This window comes from Mastomys coucha, unplaced genomic scaffold (genome assembly GCF_008632895.1).
Source record: "Mastomys coucha isolate ucsf_1 unplaced genomic scaffold, UCSF_Mcou_1 pScaffold21, whole genome shotgun sequence".
In the NCBI taxonomy this organism is placed as follows: domain Eukaryota; kingdom Metazoa; phylum Chordata; class Mammalia; order Rodentia; family Muridae; genus Mastomys; species Mastomys coucha.
The window spans coordinates 142,678,707-142,690,541 of NW_022196904.1; the positions used below are offsets into that span (position 1 = coordinate 142,678,707).

Below are 11,835 nucleotides of genomic sequence, written 5' to 3' on the forward strand. Positions count from 1 at the left end.
CAGAGAACAGAAGGGAACCAAACTGAGCTCAGAAACTCATTCCCCAGGGAACATGGTCCTTCCAACTAACAAAGACATGATTGTCAGGATCGTGACAAAACTTGAACCACAGCTTAGGACTCCAGGACTTCTCATAAGGCTGCATTCAGCTGCTTCTCCACATTGCAGAGACTTAAACACAGGCAGCCTCTGGCAGGTGGGAAAATAAGAAGAGAAAGAGTCAGAGACAGCTGTGTTCCTGCCTACAATGTATGTAGGCAATTAATCAATAATGAGGACTTTGGCTATTTATTTAACATTTAGTTGATGTTGTTGTACAAAGCATTAATTACACTTCCTCATGTACATCAAACTTTTGATTCTGAATTTGTTACTAATTTTGATTTTATTAATTAATATATAGTATTATTTTCAAGAATAAAAACACTAGAAGATTATGATAAAATATGATAAAATATGATAAAATGTGAAGTGCTAATCCTAAAATTGACGCTATTAGACACATGAAACAGATAAGTAAGATTACACATTTTGAGTGGTACATAGCATGGATTGGAAAGCACTGAAGGTTGACTTTAATACCTCATGGATAGCAAAGTAACTCGACAGTGCAAGTCATTGAATAAAGACAATGCACTTGTTCTAGGTGAAATTGGGAAAGAGCCAGAGCTACATTTGACAAATTTTGTGTAAACGTTTGGGCATGAACACAGGAACCTGTTGGGATTCCGTCTTTCTCTTCCTATGAGGTCTTTATTATCTAAAATCGTTGGAGTGTGTTTAACATTTTGAGAAAATAACTCCTAAATCTGAGATGTGGTGGTTTTACATCTCCCTGTACCACCAGTTTCTTCTGCCAAAGGACAGGTCAAGGATGCACAAAGGTGCACAGTCTGCGAGGTAGGGGCAGAACCACGAAGCACAGTTTGCTTTGTTTGTTGTTATTTTAGGTTCAAAGTCAAAGCACTTAATGACTTACTGAAAATTCATATGATATATATACTGATCATAATTTCCCTTCCCCTTTCTCCTGCTAAATCCTCTCTGCTATTCAACTTTACATATTCTCTCTCTGTCTCTCTCTTATCTCTCTCTCTTCTCTCTCTTTCTGTCTGCCTGTCTGTCTGTCTGTCTCTCTCTCTCTCTCTCTCTCTCTCTCACACACACACACACACACACACATACACACATACACACACATACAAAATAAACAAAAACAAAAACAAAAAAAGAATAAAAAGTAGATCAACCAAGCAAACAGAACAAAAACTAAACAAAGCCAAACCACTACAATGGGCATAGTGCTTCATAACACCTGAGTTCATTATCTCTTCCAGCCGTGGGAGCTCCATTATGATTCCGCAAGTAGTGACCAATGAGACCATCACAGTGATTTCGCCAAATGGAATCAACTTTCCCCAAACAGACAAACCCCAGCCTTCCCACCAGTGGCAAGACAGCTTGAAGAAACATCTAAAGGCAGAGATCAAAGTGATGGCGGTATATCACACTCAGAACATCCTGGGGTGGGTGGAGAACAGAGGGTGAGGCTCTGTGTATTAGGACCAGAGATAAATTCTTTTGGGAGGAGCCTTTAGTTTTGACAATAATCAGAAAGTGGCAAGTACACTGGTAGAAACCCCTTGGCAAACTGCTTACATCACTAAAACCTTCTAAAACTGGCAACTATTTCCCTTTATTCCAATGAACTGGACTGCACTCCAAGACCTAATTCCAAGTATCATTGAGATTTTGTTTAATTTGTTTTTATTTTTTTAATTTTTGAAGAGTACTTACTAAGTATTTTATTGATGAAAACAATTATAGCTGTATTCTAGGTGCTTTCTGAGTGTAGAAAAGAGATGGTACAGAAAGACCATTGTGAAAAGAGATGTGAAAAGACCTTAGTGAAAAGAGATGGTACAGAAAGACCATTGGTTTGCTACACTGTGCTCATTCCAGACTCACTAATAGGAATATTTTGAGTAAAGGGAAGAGAAAAATACTTGGTGTGTCAAAGGATGGAGCTGTTTTTCAGTCTTGTCTGTACTAACACTATATGCATGGGCCAGTGTCAGAATTAATGGAACTGATGACATTGCCTTGAGCATGCATACAATCTGCTGGATACCTTTGAAGTACATGTAGAAAAGTTTAGAAAAGTTGCTTAATCAACATTACAAGAGCTGTGAGTCTGGGAGGTGAAGGAAGGTGACAGTCAAGTTTTTCCATTTAATACAGCGTCAAGGGATCCCCAGCATGAACAACTGGACTGAAGGTGCTGTGGAGCTTGGCAGAGATGCTGGCCCTATGTGATATTCTATGGGCTCTGGGTGATATGGGTAGAGGTTTCCACATTCCAGTGCTCAGAGCAGGAGGCCTTTCAGGTGCCTGTTTTTCCCACAAGAGCGAACAGGAGACTTGTTACTCATGCACTCAAACTCAGCTCAGCCAGGAGATGCCAGGAAGGGTCATGAGCATGCAAGGGGTTCAAGGACAGAAATGCCTAAAGGTGACCCAAGGCTCTGGCAGAACCACATCCCTGCCAGAATGAACTTTCCTCCCTCACTGCAGAGCTCATACAGTGTCTGTGTGCTCACTGAGATGTTATAGAAGATGGCAATGCATGGGTACCATGGGAAAAGTGGAGAGGTCCTTCTTGTCATTGCTGGTTTAATCACCATCTCCCTTCTTTCAACAGGCAATCCAGATTATGTGTGCTGTGATGGTGTTGGTTCTGGGAATCATTTTGGCATCTGTTCCCTCCGTCCCACATTTTACCTCAGTGTTTTCTGTCCTTTTAAAATCTGGCTACCCATTCGTAGGAGCTTTATTTGTAAGTAGACTTCTGTGGGGGGATAAGATGGGAAGGAGAGAGAAGGGAGTTTTCACCTAGCTTCATTTCTGTGTACTGTGAAAAAGAGGTCAATGTTAAACCTTATTCTCCTGTCTATCATCAGAGAATTAGGGTAGAAGAAGGGCAGCAGTTATGTCGTCCTGAAGATTTTTCCATCTAATCCAAATAAACATTTCTTATGAATTTCACCCTTTCATGTCATCGCTTGAGTGATGATAACTTTAGTGGCCATTTGAGTTTAGGGGAAAGTCTAGGAAGTGGGATCCAAATGATCTAGGGCCTTCTGTATTGTGTATTCTCTATGGGCCACACTGCAGGAAAGAACACCTTCATTCTTTTGATCTGGCTTTGTTGGAGGCATTCAGGGTGATGGACTGGATATCCCTCAGAGCCTGCTTCATGTCTGGGGTCAAAACTTCATGAAGGTCCTTTTCTCAGAACAGCTCTCCTCTAGACTGATGTGGACAGTCTCACTCACAAGTCAGGATTCCTCTCTTGTGAGGAATTCCTAAGTGGGGCTTCAAATCTGCTTACTACAGGTTTTCCCCCTTCTTGCATATCTTCCTTTGATTCATCCACAGCTCAACCTTTCTTTCTCATGTGTCAATGATTTTTGATTTTCATTTCTCAGACCAATACAGTGCCTTGATTTCACCAGTTTTCCAAGGTTGTTCTTTGTCCCAGTGTCCATTCAAAGACACTGCATTCTACTACGTCTCCAGAGTCTCCACCAGATGTTCTTATCTGGACTTTCTCAGACGTCCATTGTCCTTTATGACTTTGACTGTTTCAGAGTTATGCTGGCCTAGATTTTTATAAATATTACTAAGTTTGAATTTGTCTGATATCTTGTTAATCTTTAATGGAGCAGAGAGTGGTGACTGTGTAGGTAAACAATGATATCAGTGAAATGCCATACTGTCATTAACATGAAGGGTGCATATTATTTACATGTCACTTTTGACATCACCCTGGTCATGGAGCTGATGCAGTGATGTCTAGGTCAGAGCTGTTTCTTTACATTTCTCTCCTCACCATTGTGTGCTCTTTACACTGAGCATCTCTTGCATTGGAAGAGACACTCAGTTCTTTTAGCTCTATCTCTGAAACTGTGAGTGTAGCTCAGCAGCAGAGTACATGCATAGACTTCACAGACCCTGAGCTCAATCCCTACCATTACAGAGATAAAGATCCAGCATTTGTTTACATGGACAGGCTGCTTGACTTTGGAGAAAAGAAATCACAAATTTTCTACTTAAAAAAAAATTCCTAAAAGGTTTGTTACTTGGTTTCATTTATTTTGTTGAATAATAGAAAAAGAAAATATCATGATAAAATCATAATTTTAAAAACTCATAACTAAAGGCTCCTGGAAATACAACCTTATGCTTCTTTTATCTTGATCTCTAGACCTAGTTACTGAAAGTCCTCTTTCTTTTTATCTGTGTTTGTTAATATCTTCCCTTATTTCCTTCAAAGAAACAAAAAACAAAACCTAGTGCAGATTGCTCTCAAACTATTACCAAAATCTTAAAAAGGTACTTTTTCTAAACTTATTTTTGGATGCCAACATTATCCTGATGCCAAGATAATGGTGTAATGCCAACCAGGGGCATGACAAGAAATGCAAAGTACAGTCCAGTGTCATAGAGGATGTAGCTCCCAGATTCCTCACTAAAATACCAGCATGCTGAAAATTGCCCATTAAAAATTACCTCAATATATTCAAGAGAGATTTCCTGAAGGAAGTTTGCATGGTTTTTATATTCAAATCAGAGTGCCATAACTTTATTGATGAAAGGAGAGACAACCCCGCCCAAAGCCTTTTTTCCGTTCTCTTTCCTGGTAGATCAAAGCATAGACTCTAAAATCATCTAAATCCACATTTTCCTTTGCAATTAACAAAACATCCTTTTTCTATCTCTTAAAATTTTTATGAATTTTAATGGGATAGATTTCTGCTCTTTTCTTTGACTTTTCTGAATAGTGCATGGACAAAAAGACACACCTGTGAGCCTAAGTTTGTGGATCATTGGTCATTTGGTCCACTAGAGTTTGTCATAAACACACTAGAGTAAACTATAGTTACTTTGTACATAGGAATTGACCTGTCAATATTTTCTTTTTGTCTGAGCAGTTTATTGTCTCTGGAATTCTGTCCATCATCACAGACACAAAGTCAACAAAAACTTTGGTGAGTACAAGAGCCATAACCCACAACTGATGAGCACAAAACCCAGAGAGATAGCTCAGGGCTGGGCTTTTCATGTTGAAATTTACAAGCTATGTTCTACTGTGATTACTTCTTCAGTTTGTAACCTAATTCTGGGTTTTCCATATCCCTACATGGAGCACACTCTTTCTATAATGGTGACCAAAATTATAGTGTGGCTAATGTCTGAGATCTGTACCAAGAAATCTCATGTAATATCCTATTCTCTTATGATGTCATTGTGTAGGCAGCAGGCAATGATGGTGAATCTTGATTATCAACTTGACTTGATAGAGAAGCACCTAAGAGACTTATAAAGCCTACCTGTGGGGGTTTTCTAGTTCCAAAATGTGATTGTTCCATTCCCTAATATAAAGATCCAGATGGAATAAAATGGAGAAATTGAAATGTGGTTAGCAGAAGTACCCTCTCTCTAGGCTTCCTAACCATCATGTTGTGAGTGGTTCTGTTCTGCCTCTCAAGTCCCACAATGGTCAGCTGAGCCTCTGATACTAAGCCAAACATATTTTTATCTTGAGTTGTTTATATGAGGCATTTTGTCATGGCAATGAAAAGTCTAACAACACAAATCTTACTCTTCAGTACTGAAGCTAATATCCTTATTTTTAAATTTTACTTGCTATGAGTATACTATGCAATCTCACTGTTTAGAATTCATAAGAATCCCTAGAGGGGATCATGTCTTTTCTCTATATCTTCATAAAGGAAAGGCTTTTGCCTAAATTGGTCATACAATTTGAACTGAGAAGCAGAATGATGGAATTCTGAATGTCTCAGTAGCTATTTGTTTTAGCTAAGACTTCAGCTTTTCATACTTTATCTTCTTCCAGTGAAAAACTTGTCTTGAGCTCAAGAAAGCTGGACTATAAGAAGCTTTTGAACAATGTAGAGATTCACCTAGTCTTCAGTCATCACACATTCCTCAAGAAGTTGATTCAGAAAGTCATTGGAGAGAATAGCATGTAATGCAATAGCTTAGGGATTTAGTTAGGAAGAGCTGAATAAACAAGTCTCCCAAATATACAGAACATTAATTACTTTTCTGTTGCTGTGGTAAAAAAATACCATGATTAAAAGCAACTAAGAATATAGGTAGTCTGTAAGTAGATTAGGCTCATGAAAGATGCTTCACCTAAACTGAAGAATATTCTCTCATACAATGTTTGGAGACTAAAGAAGGCCAGTTAGGATGAAGCTAATATATTCCAAGAGCATGCATACTATCAGTATCAGAATTGCAAATATTGGTCAAGGTGTCCAAGAGTTTGATTCTAGTCACTATTTGTGAAAAGAAGCACCTAAAAGCACCAAGTTCTCAGTGGTTTATACAATCTCTCTAAAATATAAGTGACCTAAAATTAAATCACACTCATGTGCCATGCAGTTCTGTGTGCCCTAGAAACACCTACCTGTAACTGTAGCTTTCAGACTGGTCTTAGCTCAATTTTCATTTCTTATACATTGAAAAAGAAAGATAGCTACTATCAAGAAAAGTTTCTTTATCTCACTGACACCATAAGTGTTATAGAGATGAGATCCAAAGTGAGCAATGGAACTGAGTTGTGCAGGTTACTGAGACTCCAAGGACCTCTGGCCCTGTAGCCTCAATTTACCAACATCTAGTCCCATCCTGTTTCTTTCTGCCTCACACTGTTTCCACAAGTGACAACATCCTTGCTCACATGTCTAAATTTCTGTCTACAGCCCTAGTTATAGTCAATCATTAGGCTTTCCAGAATCCAAAGCCTATGTGACACTGAGAACAAAGTTCCCTCACTCACCTTTGGATACATGAGCTTCTGAGAGAGGTATAATGTAAGGAATGAACTCCCTCACCTGCCTTTTGTGTGTGATTGACATATCCATAGCTGGAGTATGGAAAGGATGTGTTTTTCTGAATACGTTTGCCAGAATTAGGTGTGTCCAAATTTGACTCTTGAGATAACTCATCTCACAAGCAGAAATGATTCATTTTGGCTTATATTTCAGAAGTTTAGCAATGTATAGTTTTGGTGAATCTGTTTGTTCTGAACTTGTAGACAGGCAATGAGTGTCTCATGCTAAAAGAGCAAAGACATGTACCTCATGGCAGCAAGGGAAGACAAAGAGAGTAAGATGAAGGTCCTAATGTTTTAATATATCTCCTTCATGGGCTCTTCTCTGCAGACAAAGCTTTGCTTCAAGAGGCAGTTCCTCTTTAATCAAGAGGCATTTCTGATACAAGTTGTTTTCCTGAGGATCAGGTCTTTGTTAAATGAGGTTCAGGCAACGTCAAGTTCAAACTACAGCAATGAGAATGTTGAAGGACCAGAACATGGCTAATGTCTGCACCTATTCCTCTTTTCACACTGTCTTGAGAATTTTCCAGTTTTACATTAGAGGATTCCATCAAAAGTCATAGGTGAAGAGTTTGTCAGGGAAATACTTTATTTTTCACCTTTGAAATCCTTTTTATCTATCTCGTTGCCATTTATGTTTGGGATTTCTATGTTCCTAGACATTCCTAGGGCCCAATAAATGTGGTGATGGTGGTTGAATAGAGTCACCTAGCAAATATCTTCTGGGAAATGGAGTATAGGGAAAATAGGCTTGAAAAACCAGGGCCTCTGCTCTTTCTACTGGTAGCTACTATGCATTAGGAAGAATAAATAAATAAATTATTAATTTTTCAGCTGCTAATGAAGCCAAATAAAGAGAATTGCTGCACCGTTTTGGAAGAGAGGTGTAAGTGAAACCTACTGCTTCTTCCAGGTCGATGGCAGCCTGACTCTGAACATCCTGAGTGTTTCCTTTGCTTTCATGGGCATCATTATCATCTCTGTCAGCCTGAATGGTTTGCATCCTGCCTCAGAGCAGTGCATGCAGAGCAAGGGGCTTAGATCAACTGAATATCATTACTACCAACCTTTCTACAACACAGGCAGGAATGAGTGCACCATCACCATGTCTGTTCTGGCTGTAAGTATTTCTAAAGGCTGTACTGAATACTTTTAGTTATGGGAAAATAGTGATTTTTTCCTATCTTTTGAAAATCTTTCACTCTGTTTGGTTTGAGATCTTAGGGACCAGTCAAAGCTCAATAAAGCAAAGGTAAACAATGTTAAAGCTTTTAACCCCAAATCATTTTTAACTCCAAAATGATTCTGGGTTAAAAGCATTAACACCTTTTCCAGAGGACTGGATACATACGTTGGAAAGAGATGTTTTTAGCATGATAAGACATATACCCAAAAGACTCAGGTGATCTTGAGTTGCCAACAAGGAAACCACACATATGTAGTAGAGGGAGTAAAGTGAGCTGAGCAAAACTCAGCTAAGTACTGAGAGATAGATTGTGCGAAGAACCATAGTGGTGTGGGGGTGTCAGGTGTCTGCTCCCTCAAGTGCTCACAGTAGCCAGCACTGGGTCTGTGTGGAGGCGAGCTCACTGTTGCTTTCATCATCCACAAAGTCATGATATTGTTAAATGAGAAAAGAAATACAGAAAAATGGAGAAGAGTAACTGGCAGTGATGTGAGGGACCACCATTTTTTTGGAAGAAAGTAATGAAATTTGACTAGCAGGAATAACAAGCCTTCAGTTAAAATATCCAAGAACATACACTTGTTCTCCATCACATGGAGAGAACATTGGGTAAGATAACAATGAGAATCCTGCATAATATTTATTCTCTCATGGAATAAAAGTAAAATAAGAAAAACCACAGCTCAAATAGTCAGATGGCCAGATAGTCAAGTCTCAACAACCTCAAGCTTTCTGTTTCCATATGGACCTGGGTTCAGTGTTTCTTTCTTAGTTAAGAAAAACACAAGAAGAAAAAGGATATGTAAATTAGATGTATAATAATATGAGTAAATTAACATCTGGAATGACTAAGCCTGACTTTACAAGTCTGAAGCACAGGGGAGAAATATGCATGGATCACAAAGTAAGATGGCATCATGGGAAAGTTTCAAATTGTATATAGTTTCACACTGCTTGTATGTGTGCCGATAAATGAAGACCTTTCAATGTCACATTCATTGTCCTTCCTATCAAGTGGTTTTCATGAAGCACACCTCGGGACAAAAGTCATGGGATATGTGTTCATTATTTAGACCCTTCTTTGAGTTGATTTGTGATGTTGTAGAATGTAGAAACTGAATTGCTTTTCTACCTTTTTGCCATCACAAAAAGAAATGAATCCCAAGGAAGAAGGTTCTATCAATGCTAACTTTTACAATGAGCTTGCATGGTCAGAGCCTCAGGAACCCTCACAAGTCTCTGCAGAGGAAGTACTACCACAGGTGCTAAGTGAGCACACAGAAGCTGGAGTTTTCCCAGCCTCACACTAAGCAGCTGAAGAGAGCCAAGAGCAGGAGCTGTTGACTCTGTCCTGGGGTCACTACTCTTCTCTGCTCCCTTATTCAATGTCAGGACCTGTGCCCAAGAGGGATGAGAAGTAGTAGAAAATGGCTTTGATTTAGTTTGTCCTCATCACCCACTTCCTCCAAGAAATGAAAGGACCAGACATCAAATTTAGCCCATTTGTAGGTTCAGGAAGATCCTTTCGCTTCTCTGACAGTGGAGATGATTTCATCTCTACAGTCACCTCCTACCCAGGAATGAGAGCTTCAGTTGACTCAGTCACTCTGACTTCTCTTCTCTTGAATTTAGGGAGTGTTTTCGCTGATGCTGATCAGTACTCTGTTGGAGCTTGGCCTTGCTGTCCTCACTGCCATGCTGTGGTGGGAACAGAGTCACTCTTACTTCCCTGGGGTGAGTATTCTAGAGGCCTCCTGAATCTTCCCTGATGTTCCTCTGGGACATGTTGATCTATGATGTCATGGATGGCAAATAGAATGACATCAGTCACAATGACATGAATATCAGGTAATTTGGACAAGGAGGCGGGGCAGTAGATGATTGGGTAGAAGGTATTTGTGTAGCTGATGAGGATTATCTAGACATAAAAACAGACAAACCACCTGGTTCTTCCCTTCCCTGTTTCAAACAAAGAAACTGAGATTCTGAAAAGTTAGATTTATCTCCTGGCATTGTGATGAATTTGCCTATGTTCAGGATGCTGGGACATGGCTGCCTCCCCTCTAACTAGCAATGCTTTCTCCTATAGCAACTAGTCTCCTTAACAGTCTTGACCTGATAAAGACAGATTGCACACTGGAATGTAAATCAGCATCTTAGGATATGTTTTCCTTACTTCTGATCTTACTTTTTTCTTAAATAAAGACACTTAGGATATAATGTTTGGTAACTGCATGCAGCCCTTCTCAGCCAGCTCTCAGGGTGTATGGATTCAGTAACTGAACCAAAAAGCTTTTTTCTGACCAGATCCTTAATTAGAGTGTGAAAATCAGAGGAGATGACATACATCACATATGTGCAGCACATAAGGTGTGCTATTCTCATTTGTAACATCTACAACACTGAATGAAATTCTATCATGTATGCACATGTGTCTATATATCTATCTACCTTCCTATATGCACATACATATATAGGCATAAATATATATATATATATTCATTTTAATCTGAAACTACATTATTTTCTTTGTTCTAGAATGTGATTTTCCTGCCTCATAACTCAAATAATGAATCCAACATGGAATCAAAGGCACTTTGTAACCCTGCATATGAGGAACAATTGGTTTGTTAAGAAAAACAAAACAAAACAAGATACCTCCCAAACAAATGAAACTACAGAGGACATGTCTTCATTAGAATACAGAAAATCCAACTATCACAAGGTAGCCATGCTTGTTACCTAAAATGTACAGTAAATGCCAGTATGAGCTGAGTGGGTGTGTTAGTGGCACCCTATTGATTTTCATGACCTTGGCTTCTGCCAAAGCTCAGACCTACAAATAGTGGCCAGAGTCCCAGGTATTTCTTAGAAAACTATCAGAATGTTTCAAGCCATTGTAGTGGAGCAAATGGACAACATTTTCTTGTCCCCAGCAGTTAACAGCAATAGTTAACCATTAATGGTCTTTTTATTCAGAATTCCTGCTATGGCATGTATCTTTTACCCTAAAAATATTATTCACTAGTGCATAGAAACAAGTGAACCACAATGAAGTTTCAAAAAGTGTGTATATTGTTGCTTCAAAATAAAGTCTTTTGTGATTGTAGTTTCTTTTTTATGAGTTTTTATTGTTGTTCTGCTTTTATGCACAGAACAAGTCCCCTGTGGTACATAAATGCATGTGTTTGTTATTCTTTTGTTCTCTATCAACAAAAAAAATCATGGGAAATACAAGTAAGAATATATCTGTGTTTATGTGGTGTGTGTGTGTGTGTGTGTGTGTGTGTGTGCATTAAACTAAAACTGAATGAACATTTAAAGTTTATCAATGTATTTTGTAAGTACCAGATAACATCCTTATTTCTAGAATCACCAGAGCAAATAAGAGACATTTCTTCACTTCTTATAGGAGGCTAGAGAGAAATCTCTGAGTCCTGTGAAGACATCAGTTTATTACCAGCATCTGCATGGCAGCTCACAAACATGTGTAACTTCAGTTCCAGGTGATCTAACATCATTTTCTGGCCTTGGTGGGCAGTAGATACTTATGTAGAATACACATAGACATACATCCACTTAAAATACCCATAAACATAAAATTTACTTAAAGTGAAATTAATAGTAAAATATGGAATGTGGAGAATAACAGTACAATTAGGACCATATTCTATAAGACATTAAGGTTTATTTGACTCCACAATAAAGTATACTTGTTGTC

At 38.7% G+C, this 11,835-nt stretch overlaps 1 protein-coding gene across 3 annotated transcripts in view; it reads left to right on the forward strand.

Moving 5' to 3' along the window:
• LOC116103587 (membrane-spanning 4-domains subfamily A member 6B-like) overlaps nt 1-11,725 on the forward strand; it is a 19,701-nt gene extending 7,976 nt beyond the window's left edge. Inside the window, exons 1-7 of one of the 3 annotated variants that reach the window (XR_004123505.1) lie at nt 1,338-1,500; nt 2,702-2,836; nt 4,995-5,051; nt 7,842-8,048; nt 9,747-9,848; nt 10,653-10,839; nt 11,527-11,725. Coding sequence is in view for 2 of the 3 variants with exons in the window: in XM_031389770.1 (XP_031245630.1) it covers nt 1,354-1,500; nt 2,702-2,836; nt 4,995-5,051; nt 7,842-8,048; nt 9,747-9,848; nt 10,653-10,748 (744 nt within the window). In the remaining variant the exon portion in view is untranslated. Of the gene's footprint in view, nt 1-1,337; nt 1,501-2,701; nt 2,837-4,994; nt 5,052-7,841; nt 8,049-9,746; nt 9,849-10,652; nt 11,224-11,526 lie in introns of those variants that run through there. The other 2 variants (XM_031389770.1, XM_031389771.1) reach the window with 2 other exon arrangements.
• Nucleotides 11,726-11,835: the final 110 nt, after the last annotated feature.